The 23,520-nt window shown below is 43.4% G+C and overlaps 1 protein-coding gene across 1 annotated transcript in view; it reads right to left on the minus strand.

Annotated features, from left to right (window-relative positions):
* The window catches only part of SV2C (synaptic vesicle glycoprotein 2C), a 141,733-nt gene that overhangs the window by 16,662 nt on the left and 101,551 nt on the right, over positions 1 to 23,520 (minus strand). Inside the window, exons 5-8 of the mRNA XM_081131708.1 lie at positions 5,268 to 5,401; positions 4,698 to 4,787; positions 1,576 to 1,686; positions 1,052 to 1,140 (exon numbers count right to left, since the gene is read on the minus strand). Of these exons, the coding sequence (XP_080987834.1) occupies positions 1,052 to 1,140; positions 1,576 to 1,686; positions 4,698 to 4,787; positions 5,268 to 5,401 (424 nt within the window). The remainder of the gene's footprint in view (positions 1 to 1,051; positions 1,141 to 1,575; positions 1,687 to 4,697; positions 4,788 to 5,267; positions 5,402 to 23,520) is intronic.

Here is a 23,520-nt window from a genome sequence, read left to right on the forward strand (position 1 = left end):
AGAGATGCAATATCTATAGCATTGCTCTCTAGTCACATACATAGGACAAAAACTTTAAAAGTAGTAACCACGAGGAAGCACGCTTCCCTGGAGTGTCTGTACTCAATGACACGGAGGAGTTTCAGCTCAGTTTTCATTTATTCAGCAAACATTTACTGAATGTCCACTAAATGCTACGCACCATTTAAGGTTTCGGGGACATCAATAAGGAAATCACAAAGTTTAAAATGTGGTCAATAAGTGATTATTAAACAAAGTAAACAAACCAGATAATTATTATTAAGTTAACTCTTCACATCTTGAGAGTAAACTTTCCTCTTGCTTAACCCCTAGCCTAGAGTTTAGCACACAGTAGGCACTTAACACACGTTAACTTTCACCCTTCTCCTCACAGATGAATAGCTTTTCTAGAACTTGGGTGGCAGTTACTTTATATATTCTGAATCAACCCTCTCAACTAAGAAATGAGGAACTAAAACTTAGTGATGTCCCCGTCACACGCAGAACAAGATGCGAGGTCCCCTGACCATCCCTTTCCTTGCTTCCCCCTTTATTACAGCTCACAGCGCTGGGAAAGGTCGGTCACACCTGATTACTCGCCTGTTTTAATTTAGGGATGTTAGGGCATGGAGCTTGCAGCATAAATGTGGGGCTCCACCAGACACAAGATCCTATTGACCTGAAAGTGTAGACTATTATTCCTGCGTGTTCAAGGAAGAGCAAAGAGGCTGGTGTGGCTGGGGCCAAGCACGAGAGGAGGGGAGGGCGGGGAAGTCATGAGGGAAGGGTGGAGAAGTCATGGGGGACAAGTCATCCAGGGTCTTACCGGACTTTCCAAATACTATTGGTTTTTGCACTTCAGCTTATGACAAGATAAGTGAAATGACTGGTTTATAAAACCGTAATTGTTAGCAAATCTAAGCTGGAAAAAATTTTTTCCTTAACGTTAACAGCATCAAAGAGTATAAGAAAAGAAAGCAGCATGACTGGCTGGGAATTACAGTGTGGAAATTTAAAGATTTCACTCACCAGGAATTTAAATATCACTTACCCAAAAGACAGGGTGAACCAAACAATTGTAAGCTTTATTGTATTGTCCCTGACTGGGTAGTTGAAACATCTCATAAAAGTCAACCAGATCTGCAAAATATTAGAGAGTGAGTTTACTTATACAGTTATCTAGCCAACCCCACTCTCCACTCCCTCCAACAAATTATTAAAAAGTTGAGTTTTCTTTGCACTGACTTCATCTGAACTTAAAATGTAAAAGCTAAAGGCTATAGAAAACCAAATACTAGAATTTTCGTTTATCAGCTTCCTGGAGGCCAATGGGGAAAGGAACTCCAGCCTTCAGTGTACCCGTCATTGCCAAGACACCTTCCCTTCCCAAAGATGGAATGTCTCAGTTACCCCGATGATCCCTAGGGAATCCTATCACCCGATCCTACTCCAGGAGTCAAGTGTCCTGGGCAGAAGGGGGTGAACCCCACTCATGGAACTGCTAGTCAACCCTGCGTTTGACTAACCTCAAATGCAACAAGTTGGCCAATAATTCAGGGCAGGCTTGTTACTTACTCCATACAGTTCTGTGTGGATCCGAACGAAGCACCTTCTGTACCATGTTCCTGTGTCACTCTCGATTTCAATCAGCTCATCTATTTGCTTGGGGGTTTTGATTCTATTTACCTGTAAAGAGCAACAGAGGGCAAAAAGCTGAGTTCTTATCTCCAAAGTTGCTCGGTTTAGGTTTACCATTCGTTTTCAAAGGAGCAAAAGCCCACGCCAACAATAAAGCAGGTATTTGGTAAACACTCCATCCATATTTGAGACTGCTGGCGTAAGTATACAGACCCAAATGGCGCCTAACAGAACGGAATGAAGAATGAGTGGGAGGGAACACCACAGAGAAATGGGGGAAGGGCAAGTAGTAATAGAATAGTATAAACCAAAATGCCCTTCTCTGAATCATTGCTACAGAGACACATACTACAGAGACACATAGCAGATAAAACATCCAGATTAACTTCTGGATTAAGAATTATTTTGCTTGGGGTACGTGATTGTAAATACTTTTCTTTGGAACCTACTTATTTGATGTGCCTATAACCTACAAATTTGATGAATTTGGCCCCTAACCATAGTTCTTAAAGCTTTCCCATCACACTTTTATTCTTGGAGCATCACTATGACCCTCTCTTCCTCCTCCCACAGCCTAGCCCACAGTGACTGGCCAGCAGATGCCTATAGGTGCCCATGGTACGAGGTCAGAGAATGAGCTCTGATGGCAAGCACCGATGCTGGCTCATCAGCTTCTACAGAAGGGGAGCGAATGGTGGAGGGTCGGCATGAAAAGCTGTATCTATGACTGAAGTCAGCCTCCTTTTACTGAGGAAAAGAACCACGAGTAAGGAGAAGCAATGCTTTCAAAACTGAGAATAAAGCCTGAAAAGAGAGAGAGAGAAAAGGAAGAATGGATCCTTTGTGGCTCTGTCCTTTCTCATCCTGGGAGTCAACATTTACCTGCTTTTGATAAATCTGAGAGAAGTACAGAAATGTGCACATGTTACCCCTGCCAGGGATAACTCTGAACAGATATTTTTTCTCTGGAGATTCTGCCAACATCCAAAAGCAGCACCTCTATTGTGAGAATCTAGGTACCAAGGTTGGCTTTTGATGGAGGTGATCTGGATGGGGACACTTGGTATCTTTCAAATTATACCAGAAAGGTGGTAGCCTCTTCCTGACCATGCAAACAAAGATGTTTGTATTTAACAAAAATAGTGTCTGAACTAAATATGGGATTTTAAATAGAGGCAGCTCAAAATAATCCACGTAGACATTATTTTGTGATACTCTATCTAGATTTAAAAAAAAAATAAAATCACACGGTGTTCTTATCACTTGACATGTCACTTTTGGGAAGCTTCTTCTCCTCCACTCATCGGTGTCTATTGATTAATTCATTGGCACCCTTGGTGGTGCCAGGCCTGATACCAGGCCTCAGAGATACAAACATCAACCATCACACCCTCCAAGTAACAACAGTACAAAGCAGAAAGTACTCTGATGGAAGTCTATGCCAGATGGGAGGGACATATTGTACAGAACCCCCAAGCTGACCTGGGGGTGAGAGGGAAGGGGGGTGGCTTCATGGACTGCGGAATGTGAGCGGGAGTCCATGGAGAAGTGTATCATTTGCCATTTGTGTAAACTACCCGGAGGCCGTTCAAGGTGGGCGGAATACCATGTGCAAAGATGCAGAGCTGTGGGAAAAACAGTGTATTAGACGTCCTCAAAGAGTTTGGCATTCCTGAAGAATCGTCCAGGAGCAAAGGGATGGTCCAAATCAGTGACAGGGTAGAAAGTAAGGAACAATGCTGAATAATATTTAGGATGTGGAATAACAGGACAGAGAGATTTTTTAAAATAATAATGAAGATAAAGGAACGAAGAAAACAGGATAGTTTTTGGGGCTCCAGTTTGGGTGGTGCCGGTGGTACTTGCTGATAAAATTTATGACAAGGAAGAGGCCTGGAGACTCTTCAGGTGGAAAGTTCAGATTTGGAAATTCAGAATTTAAAGGGCCTATAGTACATAGCACAGCGGCCACAAAGCCCTTCTGCATGCATGTCTGGAGCTCAGGAGCCTGTGCATTAGGTGATAGAGAGGCAGAAGTGAGCGAGATCGGATAATGAGAAAATAAAGCTCTGGAAAACAACATTTAAGGCAGGGGCATAGGAAAAAGAGCTTAAAAAGGAGACCTTGAAGGAATGCATGCACTCAGTGTATTGTAGATATAGCAAGGGAAAGGACAAACTTTCAGGGTAGAATCAAGTCATGACTTTATAAGTTGCATATAAATGACTTTGAGATTATCCATTTTTTTTTTGGATTGTTCCAACCTTATATAATTACATTAGCATGGATGATCATGAGTGAACTCGGTCACTCTAATCTCCTGGAAGAAAAGCAGGTAAGCAGGGAAATGGGGCCCTACAGAGACATCTTCTCAGAAGTCTTTGGTAAAGGGTTTACCCTCATCTGGCTGAAAGGGTTAAGTGCTATTGAGTATCCAGCTAAAGTCTCAAGATTCTCCCAGCCTCATGATCCTTTAATTTAAAAATAGTCTTCCTCTATTGTGCATCTACTCAACAGAATGGCCCATTCAAAGGCTTCCGGGTCCTCCATTACAGATTCTGTCTTTACATTATGAAAAATGTATTTCCTAAATAAAAATAAAATAACTAAGCTAGCTGTCAGAGGACTATTTAATCAGGGACTAGTTCACATTTTAAGAACTATACTTGATATTATTTGTAAGACACTGAAGATCTTACTTTTGTCCTGCTTATATCTTACTGTATGTACTCTTACACCTATTTTAGACAAAACATTTTCATCTAACTCTATGCTGTATATATCAAAAGATTTAAAAAACATGTTCCTTCTAAAAAATTCCATGCACCCAATTTTCATTAATTTACACTAGTTTCCCCATTGAGAATAAACTTTGTAACAGGAGAATCAAAGGACGTTCATGCAGAGGGAACAGCACATATAACAGCAGTGTGCGCAGGAGTAGGTAAAGTGGCAATTATGAGGAATGGCAGGTACAGAGAGAGGAATTTACAATCTGGCCTTTTGAGAAAGAGTTTCCGGCCCGTGGCACAGATGATTCACTGAGGGGCAGTACTCACCGTGAAGACCTTCTCAGGCTGACCCCGTGCTCTCATGTTTGTGTCATGAATTAACTTCAGAATCATCCAAGCTTCATCATGTTTTCCAACCTAGCAAATGTGAGTAGACAGTGAAGTGCTATAAGGTGAAACACTTACACACCCTGATTTTCCAATAACTACCTTGAATTGTCAGATCAAATTGGGTGTAATTGTGCAAAATGCCTTTAGGTGGGTCCCACTGGAACATACAGACTACTTGGATATCCCTGAGTACCTTAGCAGTTCAATGGATGTGCCTATAACTAGAAATAGCAGCTTTGGGAGGCAAAATTTCATTTCTAGAACAATGAGCCATGTTCTCTTCATTGAGCAGAAATTCACTGCTTGAGGAAGAACATTAGTGCTTTCTGGCCACAGGGCAGCTTGTTCAGATGCTGGTTGTTGGAAGCATGTCTCTCTGACCCCCAACCCTCCACAGTAGGAAGGAAAAACATACCCCCAAAGAGGCAAACACACTTTCCTAGAATCAACAAGAAACTCTTTGCAATGTCTGTGGCTTCCTTGAGTATCGGTAATAACAAGCTTTACCTCCAACAAGAACCGTGGGCTTTCAGGCATGAATGTGAGGGCCACCACCGAGCAGACGCAGGGCAGGGCACAGACGATCACGAACACACGCCAACTGTGAAACTGGTAGGCCGACCCCATGCTGAAGCTCCATCCTGGAAAAGGACAGGGGGAGTGAGAGCCTCTCAGGCGGCCTGCTGGGACTCACTGCGGTGTCCGCGCTCGAATTCATTCCTCAGACCTTTCTATTCACGGCAGGAGGAGCGGATCTGGGCTCACCAGCTCGGTACCACTGACAGCACCACCAGCTGCAATAACACCATCTATAGCGGTGCTGAGAAGGGTGCCTGGGACCCAAGGGGTCAGGGCCTAAGCATGGGGGTACACGGAGGTTTACATACAACCAAATTTTTGTTTGTTTGTTTGTTTCTTTTTTTTATATTCTCACCTGAGGATATTTTTTCCATTGCTTTTCAGAGAGAGTGGAAGGGGGAAAGAGAAACATCAATGTGTCACATCGATTGGTTGCCTCCCAGAAGAGCCCCAACTACAGCCGGGGATTGAACCGGTAACCGAGGTATGTGCCCTTGACTGGAATCGAACCCCAAACCCTTCAGTCAGCGAGCGGACTGACGCTCTAACCACTGAGCCAAGGCAGCTAGGGCCATACAATCAAATTTTGAAGGCCAAGATAGACTAATTTGGGATACTATTTTTCCAATAGGCCACTGCGCTGGGTATCTTCCGCTTGCTCCTGCAGATCCCTCTCCACTCCCCACCGTGCTGTGTGCCAGGAAATGGACCTCTGTGGCCCAGCTTTCACTTGAGTTCGAGTAAAGGAAGCACGGATGGGAGAACAGGGCCTGGGAGCAGGGCTCAGGGTGTTTATTTCCCTTGCTTCCCTTCTCCCTTCCCCTCGGTGCAGGTTAGATCCTGGGTGTGTTTATCCTCCAGAACCTTCTATAGCCACAGCTCTCTGCGGGTTCGGGCAACCCTTCCCTCCTCTTGCCCTTTGAGACACAGGTGGGCAGGATGCCCTTCCACTACCAGCTCCCATGTGCTTTCTTCCTTTTTGGTTTCTCTTAACCGTTCCCACATAACTCTTTTTAATGGTCCTTTATGAGAGTATCATGGCTTTGCCGCCAGCACCTGACCAGTGCAATTATGAAGAATCGGCAGTTGTGGTGTCTCTCCACATGCACACGTCATCCAATAGATCAAGAAAATTTTAAATTTCCAAATAGTACTTTTATTATAATAAGAACAAGCTTAATGGGTTACAAACAGAAATCTCTTCACGATCTAAAGGAAAAGGTCTTATATTTAAATGAATATAAAGTGGTTGTAAACAAATGTCAAACATGATTCTAAATGAGAAATAATGAGGCATATCAAATCCAATTGGAAACAGAGAGGAAATTTATAGAAGTGTAGATGAATTATATGGAGCAAAATTTTAATTTTTGGCAATGCTTGGTACTTATTATAAGGCTTTTTGGGAACAAAGTCAGGTGGTCTACATCCCACCCCCAGAAAAGCAGTATAATTAGCTGCTGTTGACACAAGAGCCAAATGAGATTCTGGAGGTGACATAACTTCCTCAAGGCCACAAAGCTGAGGATACATATCAGAACCCTCCCCACCAGGGTTTGAGGCAGAATCTCACAGCCTGCACGGCCTCATGTCTGTGCACACCTGCTCTTGACAAATGATGTAAACATGCAATATCAATCTTAGATTAAATGACATTTTCTGGGAATTTAATCCACTAGGATGATGTGAATTGCTAAATTAACTACATTGTAAGCTTTAGGAAGGGATGTCTACTCTTGATGTTTTAGCAGCAGAAGTTCAAGTTTCAAATATCTAAAACTCAGAAGAAGAAATTCTATGATGAAACAGAGAAAACATACCTGGTTCGCATTTGATCTGAGTTTCATATAAAGAATTTCTTTTTCTTTGTAAAAAGCTCTAGACTCTATTATTTTACATGTTAGATGAAAAATAAAAGCTTTAGATGGCTGATTTAAGCAAATGCAGGCTTTTAATTTCAGGCTACATGGGGAAAGAGCAAAGACAGGATAGGGAAAGGTCTCTGGTGTCCTTGTTAAAATAAGTTAGTTCTGAAGATGCAGTTTTATAAATAAAAACAGGAGGGTATTTGTTTGTTTTTAATGAAGTTATTTAACTAAGGAGAAAGTCCCACTGGTAAACAGAGCAGGAAACTCCTTGTGGTAGACAGAATGATGCTCCCTTCCTGGCCAATGATGTCCTCACCCTAACTCTCTAAACCTGTGATGATGTTATCTTGCATGGCAGAGGGACTTGGCAGGTGTGATTAAGTTTCGGACCTTGAGATAAAGTGATTATCTCACTTTATGGCTGGGCCCAACACAAGTACAAGGGTCCTTGGGAGGAAAAGAGAGAGGGAGGATAGGCAGGGTGAGAACAGGAGATGTAATGAGGGTAGTCGAGGTCAGATTGGGGAGAGATTTGAGGGTGCTACAGCACTGGCGTTGAAAATGGAGAAAGGGGCGACGAGCCAAGGAATGCAGGTGGCTTGTAGAAGCTGGAAAAGGCAAGGATACATATTTTCCCCTCGAGCCTCCCGAAGCCCTGCCAACCTATTTAGACTTCTGACCTTTGGAACTATAAGGTAGTAAACTGTACTTTAAAACCAATCAGTTTGTGGTGATTTGTTACAGCAGCAATAGGAAAGCAACATACTTCTTTTTGTAGGTATAGATCTATTGCTAACCTGATTGCTATAAATTGGATAATTTTATTTTCTCTATAAAACCTCAGGCCCTTTGATTTTGCTTGGACTTCTCCAGATGCCTCACCAAGGACTTCAGGCTCCTTCCTGGCAGTATTAGAAATATTGCCCTTGGCTTTTACTGCTCCCAAATATCACATCTGTGGGTGGAGAGACAGATTGCAGTGTGATTCCAGTTTAGCAGTTTTCAGTCTACAGAGGAAATGGGACCACAAATAAGATCTAAACCTAGAAGAGAACTAGCTGGTCCAGAGTCCACTCTCCTCAGTTTAGAATGTAGTTTCTTCAGGTGGAGACTCTTCTGCCCACCAGCTGAAGTTTAGCCCATTCGCTGCTGTGCAGATCTCTCTACTTCATGAGCTGTGACGTCTCTCCTTTGGTCTCTTGCTTGGGGGCTGTGTGCACGCACGAGTATGTGTGCACACAGCCATGCAGTGCGGCGGTCTCACTCTGTGTAAGTGGTATATCATCCACCCATTTCCCACTCCATTAATTTGTAATGTGCTTTTCCCTGAGGCTCCAAAACTACTGTCCCATTTTCCAGTCTCTCCTCAAATCTCTACCCCACTCCTCACACTTGACCTCACCTCCTGTACCTTTGAGAAAATAAACAAACACAGAGGGAACTACATACATCTCATCTTCTCACTCCTGAATCTCCCCACCTAACTGGACCTGTCTGTATCTCTCTGCCTTCCCTTTGGTTACAGCGGATGAACTGTCCATGCTCCTATCTAAGGCCAACCTGTCCACATGGCCTCTGGAGCCCAGCCATCTCCTTCTCTCAAAGACAGAATTCCCGTGTTTATCCCTTCTATCCAGCCCTCACCATCATGGTCTCTCACCCTACTTGATGGGTCATTCCATCAGCACATCTAGCTCCACCATCTAATGAAAGCCCTTCCTTGACCTCCACATGTCTTTCCAGTTGTACTGCTATTTCTCTGTTCCCAACACAGCAAAACTTCTCGAAAGAATGGCCTACAGCAACTGTCTACACTTTCTCATCCAATATTCTTATCCCAAACAGGCTTCTGTCCCATAATTCCACAAAAACTGCTCATCAAGGTCACCAAACTTAATGGCCACTTGTCTGTCTTCATCTTACGTGAACTCTCTAAATCATAGAGTTGACCATTCCCTTCTCTTTGAACAACTTTTTTTCCCCTTGACATCTCATCACTACATGTGCTAGTTTCTTTCCCATCTCACTGGCTTTCTCCAGTTTTCTTAGTTGGCTCTCCCTCTGACTGGCCCCTAAATGTTGGTACTCCCGAAATCTTGGGCATCAGTCCTCTTCTCTACCTACAGGTTCTTTCTAGGTGGACTCATGTATTTCCTTGACTTTAAGTGGTTTCTACATGCCACTGTCTCTGAAACGCAGCCTGTTTCTTCCCAGAGCTCCAGCATCCTATTTATATCTTCACAAAGATGCCTAATGGGCACCTTAGTTACTGTGTCCAAAATAGAACTTTGGATTTCTTGCCCCCATACCAAAGAAAATTCTTGTTTCTCCCTCAATCTTCATATTTCAGCAAATGATATACTGCCAGTCACCCAGACATTCATGTCCCAAACCAAGACTTCATCCTCAATTCTTCTTTTTCCCCCTCACTACCCTTAATGTCCAATCTCTCAGCAAGTTCCATTTCCAAGATACAACTCAAAGCCACCCATTTCTCCCAATTTCCACAGCACAGCAGAGCCTTTGGCTGGCGACTCTCCCCCCCTGACCTTCAGCAGGAGCCTTACTCTCCTTTTCCTGCCTCTCCTGGTCCTCCACAGTCCACTCTCCTGACAGTAGCCAGACTTATCCTTTTAAAATGTCAACAAGAGCTCTTCACTCTGCTGCTTGAAAGCCTCCAACAGCTCCTAATAGGTTTGGAATCAATCCAAGCGTCTTACCATGGCCTCTAGGGCTGACAGAAGCTGACCCTACCGATGCATCTGAGCCCATCTACTACTGGTCCCCTCGCTCAGCTTGGGCCAGTTCCATCGAACTGCTGTCAGTTATTTGAACGTAACAAAGCTCAGTTCCATCTTAGTGGCTTTGCCATAGCTCTTTGGGAGCCTAGCCATGCATTTGAAAGGATGTGTGTTGTATTTTACCCGGCCTTTCTATGAGGTTTGAAGGGGGAGGGTTTTTCAGTGTATCCTGTCCTTAGTGTCGTCCCCTCAGGGTCTCTGTATTTGGTATTTTCCCTGCCTGGACTGCCCTGCCTGAATGCTTGCACACATGGATGCCTTTCTCACACTTTCCAGGGCTCAGTTTAAGGTTATCTCCTCAGACAGGCCCAAACACTTAAACCCACTCTCTATCACCAAGGCCTGTTTTATTGTCTCCCAAGCACTTACCGCTATCTAAAACTGTCGTAGTCATTGAATTATTTACTCGTTTACTATCTGTCCCTCTCCCCACCATGAGAGCGGGAGCTCTGCTTTGTTGCTCACCAATATATCCCCAGTGCCTACAGCAAGTCCTGGTCCACAGCAAGTGCTCTTTAAATGTTTGTTAAGTGAACACACACACACACTGTGTGCATGTGTGTGTACCAACATGTGCAAAATCACTGCAAGCTACCAAGACAGTAGGTACTCAAGTTTCCTTTTGATTCTTTTCTTTCTAAATTCACATTAAATAGCAAAACAACCTTGACTTACTTTTCCACATTAAATTAGTAATTTACATACAGTAAAATTTATTACTACTTTTTAGTTGTATAGTTCTATGAGTTTAATGAACGCAGAGATTCATGTAACCACCATCATAATCGGGACAGAGGCCAGTTCCATCACCACAGAACGGTCCTTCCCGCTGCCCCTCTGGAGTCAGCCCGTCCTCTATTCCTAAGTCCTGGCACCCAATGGTCTGTTCTCTGACCCTATAGTTTTGCCTTTTCCAGAATATCATATAAATGGAATCATACTGCATGCAACTTTTTAAGTCTGGCTTATTAACATAATGCATTCATGCAGATTGTGGCATGGATCAGTATCAATAGTTTGTTCCTTTTCACTGATGAGTAGTATTCCATTGTGTGGATATATCACAGTTTGTTTACCTACTCACCAGTTAAAGGAATTTGGGTTGTTTCGTTTTATTTATTTATTATTATTTTAAAATTTATTATTATTATTTTAAATATATATCTTTATTAATTTCAGAAAGAGGGAAGGAGAGGGAAAGAGAGAGAGAGAAACATCAATGATGAGAGAGTCACTGATCGGTTGCCTAGCCTGCAACCCGGGCATGTGCCCTGACTGGGAATAAAACCCGATCGCCTGGATCCTAGGTCGATGCTCAACCGCTGAGCCACACCCAGCTGGGCTCCAGTTTTAGATGAGTATAAATAAAGCTGTTATAAACATTTCTGACAGGTGTTTGTGTGTCCCAGAGTTTTCCTATTCCCTTGGGTAAATACATTGGAGTGGGTCAGTTGTGTCAAATGATAATTATATGCTTAGCTTTCTGAGAAACTGCCAAACTATTTTCTATTCCCACTAGTAGTATATGAGAGTTCTAGCTGCTTATATTCTTCCCACCACTTTTTTGTCAGTTTTGTTTTTAAAAATTTTGGCCGTTCACAGTTTTAATTTGCAATTCCCTAATGCCTAGTGATATCCTGATTTTCTTTTTGTTCATTCGTTCAACATTCTATTGAGTGCTTATGTGTGCCAGTCACAAGGCTGTGATGTGTAGGCTGATAAGACTTACCCCTCCCGCTAGGTGTTAGAGCCCATGGAAGAGGCGAATTTGTTCTTAGATATGGTAAGTAGCACTACCCATGCTAGGGCAGGTTAGGAAGAAAGTGTGCTGGGATACAGAAAAGGTGGAGGTATCTCTCTCAAGAGCCCTACCAAATTTCTTTTCTGATTTGGGTCTATGAACAAAAAGAGCAAATTATTACATTTCTTTTTAAAAAAATTTTTTTGTTGAACTTATTGGGGTGACATCGGTTAAAAAACTTATATAGGTTTCAAATGTACAATTCTGTAACACATCATCTGTATATTGTATTGTGTGTTCACCACCCCAAGTCAAGTCTCCTTCCATCACCATTTATCCCCCTTTTCCCTCTTCTACCTCCCCCACCCCCCCTTTCCCTCTGGCAATCACCATGCTGTTGCTGTGTCTATGAGTTTTTTTGTTTTTTTTGCTTAATCCCTTTTAAATTTCTAACACCCAAGTTAGAGATATAATTCAAATCAGTACTGAAGTAGGTGAGATCAGTCAGGACTGATCATGCCATGCCAGACCCCCAGTTCTTTCCGACTGTTTTATAACTGGGTGATTTGGAGAGAAGGAGGGGTGCCCTGGAGTGGTCGGAGGGAATCCAACTCCACTTCCCTTCTAGGACGTGCCCTGGGAGGGTGTGTGTGGGGGGTTGTGTGTCAGGCTGATGGATGATATCCTGTGGCCTGAATGAAGAATGGTCACAGTGAGGGTCTTGAGAAATGACCTAGCATACACTTGGTAAAATGAAAATACCATTATCTGAATTAAAATGAATAGAAGAATGAAGGGATGAAACACTGCCCACTGTAGCTACGCAGCCGTGAATTCTTGGGATCCCTCCCCAGCTCCACTGCAAGATGGCTTAAATCTGGATTTGAGGGTGATAGAAAACCTAAACCGCAAACATGACCAGTGGGGAGGCATTAGCATGGAGTGAAGAACCGGGATGTAAAACCAGGCCACGTGTAACCGGGGAGCAGGCTGTTGCTTTAGGACACTCATCTGCACTTAGTAAAGTGGATTCCCTTAAATGAGCCTTTTATGTTAGCACCATGTTTGTCTTTAAAAAAAAAAGATTCTTGCATGAATGGTGGCACTAACTGTCCTTTGGACTGTGTTACCAATACCCATTAACATGTCATACTGAGGGATTCATCTGAACATAACGTAAACTCCATGCAAGGAAGGACCTCGATTAGGGTTTTCTGGAAAGCAGTTCCTGCACAGCGCCAATCGGCGTGGCGCTAACCAGAGCGCTGTGTGTCTTGCATAATGATCCGGGCATTTGCAAGCCCAACCGACGGGCGCCGGCTGCAGAAGCCAGCTCCTCCCCAGCTGCCCCCGGACTGGCTCCAGGGATGGGCCAGGGGCGTGCGGTGCAGGGGGGCACGCAGGCTCGTGCTCGTCCCCGGCGCGGGTGAGTGGGCGCCCGCTACACTGGCCTATGAATGTCTGGTTGCCTGTTACATGACATCATCCATGTACAGTCTTTGGCAAGAAGACAGACTTTAGGTGCAAGACACAGACCCAATGTTCTAAAACATGAATATAATATTAATTAATATTAACAAAAGTACATATTATAGGTGAGATCAGTTTTCAATGGTTAAGAAGTAAAGAACCTATTTATTGGTGGTCTTCACTCACAAGGCGCTTAGCTGACTAAAATTCTCTTTGGAAAAGTGGTTCAAAATCCATTTTCTCAATAGGCGAGAGAACCATGATCAGATGAATTCCTGATTTTATTCTCACAGAAATAAAATTTTATCCCTTTCACGTGTCACTGATTTAAAATGTGAATATGACTTATCATGAAACATTAGTCCTGGACAGGAAACTCAGGTTGTCAAGCATCTAGTATCATCTGTGAAAGACCTAGCCAGACGCAGCTGGACAGTCCCTGTTGCTGGTATCAGCAGAGAATTTTAACTTTCCTCTCATTTGTGTAAAAAAATTTAAAAAGTGTGTGTGAGTGAAATACTGTAGTTAAACCAACTATGGTCCAGCCATGCAATAGAACACCACGTAACTATTGGCAAAGAGTGAGGCCGATCTTTCTGAACTGACTGGAAACTGTCCAAGTCCCATTGCTTAGTGGAAGAAAGCTCCTTTCAAAACAGTGTCAATAGTAGTGATGGCATTTTACACACACACAAAACATATCATTCTACCTAGAAAACAAGTGGGAGGAACATACACCAAACCTTGACACGGTTACTCAGGGTAGGGAGTGGGAACCAACAGGGCTTTCACTTCTGGCATAATTTCTTTAATTTTTGAGTTTTGTGTCACCTTGTGTTACTTTTTACTCAAAAGGGGGGAAAAACTTTTCAAAGAATTGTAAGGCGTTGGTTTTCTGAAATACAAGGCGTTGGTTTTCTGATGGGGAAAGGGAGAGGATGGGGGAGATGAAATCATAACTGTGACACTTCACAGCCACAGTTTTCAGAACTCAACTAATGCTGGTAATTCTGATTGTGACGGATCTAAACACTGACACTACAGTGCTCACTTAGAGACAGCAAGGAGGAAGCGGCGGAGACCACCCTGGTATCTCTCTGAGTGGGAAAGAAGATGTTCACAGACCTTTGATTTTTAAACCTGTTAACTCCAGTCACATTCTAATGCTGGATTCTTGGGGCAGAGGCCAGTTGCATTTTGAGGCAAAATCGTGTAAGCACTATTGCCAACAGTGATACACAAAGCAATCATGATAAAGAAAAATTGGCAGGGATCTACCTGCAGCCCATAATCATGCCTTCGAGAAATGAGGGCCAATTCAACTGGAATTACACAGCCTAGGGGGAAGGTCTAAGGGTTAAACTCCAATGAACTGCAGTAGTCATCTGTCTGAGAGAAACCCGAGCAACAAGCTGACCTCTCCTGCTAGTTTCTGTTTCCAAGCTCAGGTCCTAACATTTGGAAGCACAGAGTGAGTGGTCAACAGCAGAAGGATGTCACATTATATGTCTGGTTGCTGAGTTTGGTTTGTGACCTTAACTGTGCTTTCAAAAAAACATACTTCCTGGTCGTCTCTGAAACTCAGAAATTCATGGGATCATTTTTGGGGGTTATTTTTTCTGGAATATTGTCTGTGAGTGCTCTAAATATGAAAAGAGCGAATGAGAGGGCCTTTCCAGAAAGAATTCCTAGGGCAGTGTGTAAAACTCATTCAAGCGTGGCACTTCCCAAACCCCACTGAGAAAAACGGTGAGTCTGAGTGTTTGAAAAAAGCTGGTAGCGTAAAATGTGTGTGTGTGTCTGTTTTCAACAAAGGTCTTTTGGAATTTTGTAGATAGACAATAATATAGTATTAACATTATGATAATATAGGTCAATTGAAATTGTATCAAAGATTTTTATACAAATAAATCCTAAAATAGCCTATAGGAATAGTCCAATTTTGATCATATGCAAATGAAAGTTGTATCATAAATGTAAAGGCTGCTAATTACTCTGTAAATATACATTGTGTATATTCATGTTTATTATCTTATAACATATAGGGGCATGCATTAACCTTCCTTTGCTATTTTAATAACATAAATAATAATTTAAGATGGAGTGTATGTTTGCAGATTTATACTAATACATAAACTCTTATATAAGCTGATGTCCATAGATGAAAACAAAAAATAAACTATGTTCATTTTACGAACGGGTATAGTTTTAGGAAACTGGAAAACAAGCACAAGTGAATATTGAGAATTCTTACACCAGGTAGAGCTCATTCCAGGGCGAAGATTCTCTCTGATTCTAAGTTTTCGTGCCTGGAGCAGATGAGGCGACAAGAAAATCTCTCTTGAATATAGAACCGTGGTAAGATATTGAGCGCTTCCAAAATTCAGCACAACAAGACAAACTTGTAAGCTGCATTTAGTTCTGACACAAGTGCATAAAGGTTGGAAGAGGACTTGTAGCAAAATAAAGTCACTTATTCTGTATACTAACAACTCAGTCAGTCTGCCTTTAAAGTAGCTGTCCTGAAGATGCTTTTCCCCCCTAAACAGTGCTCCACTCAATTCACAGTCCCTATCCTATTCCAGATCAAGGCTTTATTTTTTTCTTTGCACATGGCCTCAGCAAGATCTTGCTCATGATCAACAAAAGCTTTGTCCATTGCCAGAAGATTTTTAATGATATGACACAAAGATGCTAATGGAATTCATTCATAGGGAAAGAGTTTTTCCTGGGGTGAGGGGGCTGCAATATTTCCAGTGTTATGACAACAGAGGTCAGCCCAAGCGCTCTTTGTTGCTAACACCAAAGGTCATGCTCATATGTCTCTGCTAACTGTTGACCTCTCTACCTGCTCCTTTTTTTCTAGCTGATTTTTTTAGCTTGTAGCCTCTGATCCAGAACAAATCATTTAACATTTGACAAGTGAAACAGCTGCTTCGCTCATGATTCAGGCCCATAATGACTTAGACTTTTGTCATTTATGTCAAAGACAGTCCATTCTAACGGGTGGGAAATGCATGCAACCACAGTATCCTGGGAGCTCTGGTTTCCAGCCTTGTGCCTCAAGGAAGGGCCATCGCACCCTCATTCCCAGGACAGTGGATGGAAGTACAACTCTGGAGAGGTCCACTCTATTAGCCCCATAGCCAGACACTGCTCCCTTGTATGCAATTTAACTAGAGAACGGCCTTCAGATCACCTCAAGTTCCTGAGAGTCACTGTCGTCAGGTGCTGCCCCAAAAGCCTCAACCCAAGTGGAGACACTCGACCTTCCTCACAGTCTCCCAGACCAGACATGTAGGAGTCAGCCTCTACTCTCCTTCCCTAGAGCCAGTGGGTCACTGAGAAACACAACTGTATTTTCTGTATTTCTCCCAAACGTGTTCCTTTCTCTCCATTCCTGCTTCAGTCAAGGCCCTTGTCATCCTCGTGTGGGTCACCCTAACAGGGCTGATCTGCAGCTGGCACGGATCTGCATGGCCGTGCTCACTGCTGGAATACTGAAGTATGCATGGCATGGTAATTTCCCTGAGCCCTCAAGTCTTGATTCTCTCCACCATCCAGCAATGAAAGGGGTAGCTCGTGGCCCAGCGGCGGCCTCGGGGGACCAGGCTCCAGTGCTTTGGCTTTCTGCTCTTCTGACTGCCCAATGCCCTATTGTTAAATAATTTTAATACCACCTCTCTTTAATAGAGCTCCCAGCTTCCAATCTGCCTATCTAGTCTATGTTCCATCTACCTTCAGTGGTTCTCCACTGGCCCTTCAGGTTAGAGTCCAGATTCTTTAGCATTGCCACCAGACTCTCCAAGACCCGGCTCCTGCCTCTCTTTCCAGCTTCATTCTTCACAAATCCCTCCTTCCAGCCTTTGCTACTTGGGGTGTAACAGTTTTGCATCTTTACCACTCCCCACCCTTGTCAACTCCAAAATTCAGTCTTCTGTCAGCCAAGTACAGAGGAGCATCCTCTGTGACTTCTTCCAGACACATTGAAAGGTATTCATTCTCCCTACTAAGCTAGCTTGGTATCCTGTGAATCCCCACAGCCCTAGCACGGTGCCCGACACAGAGTGGTTATCTGCAAGTCTGTTCCTTCAGGGCAGGGGTCATGTCTTGTTCATCTTTAGTAAAAAAAAAAAAAAGTGGCAAAGAGTAGTCGTTCAACAGATGCTATTTGATTAATCATTAAATCACCCACTCTTGAAATCCTTTAAAATCAGAGTCTGCCTAATACCTTCAAAAGTTTTGTTTTTGGAAGCATATCTATTATACTTCCTAATTTCCAAATATATGGAGTTTTTTTGTGTATGTTTTTTTGTAACTGATTTTTAGCTTAATTTTCTTGTGGAAAGAGCACATGCTTGGTAGTTTTTTTGAGATATATTGCAACTTGCTTTATAGCACAGTGTGTGCTCCATTTTTGTTTTTTTCTGCTTTATTGAGGTAAGATTGACAAATAAAAATTGTGTTTATTCAAGGTGTACAATGTGATGATTTGTTATATGTATACCCTATGAAATGATTACTATAATCAAGCTAATTCACACATATGTTCCTCACTTTTCTTTTTAATGTTGTAGAAGGAGCACTTAGAGTCCACTCTCTTAGCAAATTTCAAGTATACAACACAGAATTAGCAACTACACTCACCAGGCACGGCACGTATCGAACTATAGTCACATTAGATCCCCAGAACTCAATCATCTTACAGCTGAAATTGCGGACCCCTTGACCAACGTTTCCCCATTTCCCCAGCTCCTAATGTTCTATCTCAGACAGCCAGACAGGAAAGGGGGCTCCCCCTGGGGCAATAAATGTATTTTCTCATGGACAAACTTAATGTTTTCCCCACAAGAAATGGACTTCCTTTTGGAAAAATAAAACTCTCAAGAGTTAACAAGCTGATATGTAGCCCATAGAGGCATTTCTAACATCTTTAAAGCATGTTTCATTTCAGATTGTCTGAAGATAAAACGGAGGAGCCCAAACCAGTTCAATTCTTGGCAGAAACCTAATTCACTTTTGCCCAACCCTGATTTATGACCCTGCAGGAGACATACAAATGCTATTTCTCCTCAGCCGCCCCCCTTCCCCTTTGCTGCAGAACGTGAGGCATCTACCCAGAGTTAATTTCACCTTTGCTCTCTGGACGGCTGACTGCTCGGGTCATCAATCTTGGCGCAGGAAGAAGTTCCTCGCGGCTACCGACTGTGGACATGATTGGTGCTGGTGCATCCAGGGAATGGCTTTCTAGGGCTATGGCGCCAGAAAAATCAAACCCAGAGTGACTGAGTCTGGACGGATGCAGCAATTTTTCATTCCACATCGCCTTCTCTGGCTGCTACGTGGGAGAAACGAGGGAGTAACTCGGAGGCCACAGGCACAGAGCACTAGGGACCGGCAGACTGCAGCTCCAGCAGAGCAGCTGCAAACTCACTGTGGCCCGAATGCTGGTCCCCAGCACTTACAGATTCACACGAGGGCTCCCTTTCTCCTCGTGACAGTGTGCCCACTCCGAATACAGTTTTGGAAAGGATAGGAAGCTTTGAGCACCAACTGTAGCCTCCAGGAAGGACAAGGGCCGAGTGGACTCAAGGCCCGCAGCAGATTTCCTGAAGTGGTAGAGCGCAGCCACCACGGGCCAGGCACCTCACACACATCGCCCTATTTAATACATCGACAGTCCTATTGCTCAGCACCCATCCCTCACCCATGGTGGCCAGCTAAAATACAGGCCAGCAGTTAAACTGATTAAAAAAAATTAGTATAAGTATGTAGCATGCAATATTTGGGACATGCTAAAAAATTATGTGTTTATCTGAAATTCACATATAACTAGGGATGCTGTCTTTTTATTTGCCAAATCTGGTAACCATACCCCAGGAGACATTTGGCAATGTCTGGAGACATTTTTTATTGTCACGAGCTTAGGGGAGGACGGTTATTACTGGCATCTAGTGGGCAGAGGCCAGGGATGTGGCGTATGTCTGACAATGCACAGGACTGCTCCTCCACCCCAAAGAATTACACAGCCCAAATGATCAGTAGTTCCCAGGATGAGAAATCCTGCTATAAATCAGTCACTATGCCTGTCACAAGTCCTCAGAGTTAATGAATAGAGCTAATGAATTAGGATACTTTGAAGACTGTCTTCAAACAGAGGTTGAAAACCTCTGGTCTTTCAGAAGGCTTTAGGTTTCATTCCTGCATGGGTGCATTTTTAATGTTAGTTTTTGTTGAGTTATAAGCTCTTTTGATTTTTTTTTCTTTCTATAAAATTGATCTATCAGGGTTGTCACTTTTCTCCTTATATACTTTTAAGTGCACCCTGAAAAACAAGTAAGGGCGGTGCACCATAAGAGCAAGGACATGTTTTCCCCTTGGGGTCTTGGTGGGATGTAGCGTTGTCCATCAAACGCTTTCTGACAACACCCGCAGCTCATAAACGGTTATGACCACAAAACGGTAGTAACCATGTATTTCCTAAAGTACTTGCATTCTTGTTCCATAGGGTGGGGAAGGTTTGCCCTTAAAACTCCCGGCTAGGCCTCGGGAATGGGGAAGCAGTGTCCTTAGTCCCAGTGCTGGCTCCAAGCACGTGTCCCTGCAAGGCTGCTCTGATGAAGCGCGGCCGGCTGGGGAGGGGCGCGCTGGGTTCCCTGAGGCCTGCATTTAGGACCGGGTAGCGAGCATTCTCTTCGGGTCCACCCCAGCTCTTCCTCCCTGTGCCCCTGCCTTCTCTCAGCACTCATGCCCACCATCCGGAACAACTCACCTCTTCTCCCTCCTGCGTGATCACTTCTCAGACCCCCTAGTGAATTATCCAGCCTCCTGGAGGATGGCTCAGTAAAACCACATCAACAGTGAGAAGCTTTACGGCAGCCTCCACATTTCCTTCCTCCTCCCACCTTTTCCAGAATGTGCCCATTAGTTACGCCCCTCCTGTCTACCTGCTGACTGCAGCTGTCTGGAGTACAAGGACCTTTGCAACCTGGCCCTAGCCTGTCCTTCTACATCGTCTCACCATGCACCCCCCATTCCAGCTCAGCGATGCTCTCCACGGCACTTTTGTGGATCACAAGGGGACAGTATTGAAAACGCACATTCCCAGCCTCTTTTACTAGAAATGTCCCTTTTAGGAACAGTGGGGTGGGGCCTGGGGATCTGCATCTCAAACAAGCACCAGGTGGTTCTCACGCAGATATTCCATGTCTGAACAATGATAAACACAGCTCCCAGCCACACCCTATTACTTTCTCTTGCTTGCACAGCCCCATGTGCTTCAGCTCAGGCTCCTTTCTCTTTACCTCTATTATCTGCTTGGAAAATTCCTATCGACACTTCAGGACCCACATCAAATGTGACTTCTCTAGAGTGTTCTCTGAGTGCAAAAGACTTGCCCAGAATCAATGGCTTTGTGTGGTATTCCCACAGTGGTTTATATGCCCCCTTTCAGCATTTATCACATATTCTGCATGTTTGTTTATAATATGTACTCGGCTAAATTCTAGAGGCTGGAAATTTAGTCTGTTGAATAATCTTAAGTAGAATAAATAAAAGGGTATTTTAAATTTTGGTATAACCTCTACAGCCAGAAGAGTATGCATGGTACAGACCACCAAGTAATTAAAAAACAGTCATATTGCACTTGGACTTCATATATATGTATTAATTGTAAATTACACACCTATAAAGTTTTGCTTCTATATCTATTATTTCTCTGGCTACACCAGGTATTTTTTCCCCATTGCTTTTTCAGAGAGAATGGAAGGGAGAGGGAGAGAGAGAGGGAAACATTGATGTGGGAGAGACACATCGATTGGCTGCCTCCCACACTCGCCCGGACCAGGGCCAGGGATTGAGCCTGCAACAGAGGTACGTGCCCTTGGCCGCAATCGAACCCAAGACCACTGCACAGTGCTCAGGTTGCTTTTGTTGTACGAGACCCTGGTCCTGCTAATGTTCCTGACAGGCCTGGACCCCAGGCTCTTTTTGCCAGTATCAAGATTCCCTATCTTCTGCCTTGAACTCCATGAAGTTCAGATGATTCCTTCTAGGACATCTTTTTTAGTTCACTTGTGGTTCCCTCTTACTGGCGTTCACAGAAAAAAAGGAGGAGCTAAATCTGAGGGAACAGAAACTGCCTAATCTCCCATGGTTCCTTTCTTCTGTGACTGGGCCACTGGGCCTGGCTTGTTTCTGTGGCTCAGTCTTTTCCCTCAGGATCCCTCTATCTCAGGCGGCCCTCTTGCTCTAGGCGGTCAGAGTCCTCATGGGCACACGCTGACTAGCCTTTCAGACATGCTTAGATAATCCACTCAGCTCAGGCTCCACGGGGACACTGCTAAATGCCATTTTGTAGATTAAAATAATGGAGATTTAAAAAAATCAGCCTTAATATTGCATTACCATTGTTCAACATCATTAGTCTTCAGAGAAATGCAAATTAAAACAGTAAGATGCCATTCCATGCCCACCTAGTGTTGGCAGGGATAGGGGGCAACCGGAACTCTCACGCATTACCTCTGGGAGTATAAAATGGTACAACTTCAGAGAACCGGCAGTTTCTTATAGAGTTAAACATACATCTACCTTATAACCCAGAAATCCTACTCCTGGGTATTTATCCAAGAAAAATAAAAACAAAAGCAGAGCTGAGGCTGCTCAAAAGGCTTTATAAGACTGATCAGAAAGCAGCCTTTAGAAAAATTAAAATGAATCCATCTCCCCCCTCACACTCCCCCACCAGAAAACCCCCACAAACAAACAAACAAACAAACAAACAAAGCACAGCCCAACCTGGAAGCAAACCAAATGCCTATCAACAGGAGAACGGAAGAGCACATTGTGCTGTATCTATAAATGGGATACTATTTTACAGTAAAAGGGAATGAACCACTGATACATGCAACAACATGGGTGAATTTGTAAAACATTACGCTGCTGGCTGAAAGATGCCAGAAGGGTCCATACTTCCTGTGAAATTCAGGAATGGAAAGAACTAATATTTGGTGATAGACATCAGAACAGTGGTTGCCTCTGGGGTGGGGAGTAGAGAGACTAAAAATGGGTGGGGGGAACTTTCGGGGGAGATGGAAATGTTCTATTATCTTGACTTGGGTGGTGGTTACACAGGTGTATACAATCGTCAAAATCCATCAAACTATCTATTTATGATTCTTACATGTTTTTCTATGCAAATTATAATCTTAATTTTAAAAAGAGTGGTCAGATCACAACAGCAGCAGTGAGATTACATTACCAGTAATATACCAAAGTTCCAGGGATGTCTAAGATATTTATAAACTAGTCTCATTTGGAAGTATTCAAATTGCATTGCTTTGGGCTTTGCACTATTTCGGCTGATTGCATCTGGACAGACAACATTCTTTCTGCTCTTCACAGCAGAGACGACCAAACTCCTGAGGGGCACTTCCCGCCCCTGGGGAGCTGAGGGAGCTCAGGCCACTCTCTTTGCCAAAGGAAGATTTCTTTGGCTGTCAGCTGTCTGACCATGCCTGTGCTCCTGCCTAGAGTGGACTTCAGCCGTCATCTCCAGGAGTCAGATACGAACGACATCCTGCTTAACCACCACACGGTCCACAAAAGGGCTGGGCAGACGAGTTACTGTTTAGGGTTCAAGACACAAAACAGATAGTTCTGACTTTCGTGATCTCAATGAGTACTTTACCTCCCACCATATGTCTCATGACCAAACTCTTTACACACACACCACACACACACGAGCTATAGAGGATATTTAAGCTCCAGAGGCAGCAATAATTGTGAAGTTAATAAATGACACTGTATGCTAATGAATAAGATTGATAAATAAGTAGGGAAAGCCAGAAATTTCTTTGTTTAGCTCAGTGGCTCTCGAAGTCCGGTGTACACAGAACACTTGTGCTGCAAAGTCTGACAACCAGCCCAGGTAAACAAATGAAGGGGTGCTTCAATATAAAGCTAGATTTTAAAAAATTACCAAAAAACCCCACGTTTTTCAGAAGTCTAGAATCATTTTCATCTGGCAGGAGGCAGGCGCAATTTTAGAGACTTCCAAATCTGAGGACAGGAGAAACTTGCTGGTCATGTCTGTTTTATAAGTGCCTTCGCCTTTTAGAGCAAAGTGAAGATGTGAGCTGTCCAGTCTTGAAAATATAAATACAATTAAATTTTAAAGAGAAGGCAGATTAAAAAAAGATTTGGAGTGGGTGGGATTCCGGCCAAGAAATGAATTTCCATGGAAACTGCCCTCCTTCACAATCCAGTTTGCACAAATTTAAAAAACACCTCCTGAGCCCTCC

The sequence above is a fragment of the Miniopterus schreibersii genome, assembly GCF_964146895.1.
Source record: "Miniopterus schreibersii genome assembly, chromosome: 3".
Classification (NCBI taxonomy): domain Eukaryota; kingdom Metazoa; phylum Chordata; class Mammalia; order Chiroptera; family Miniopteridae; genus Miniopterus; species Miniopterus schreibersii.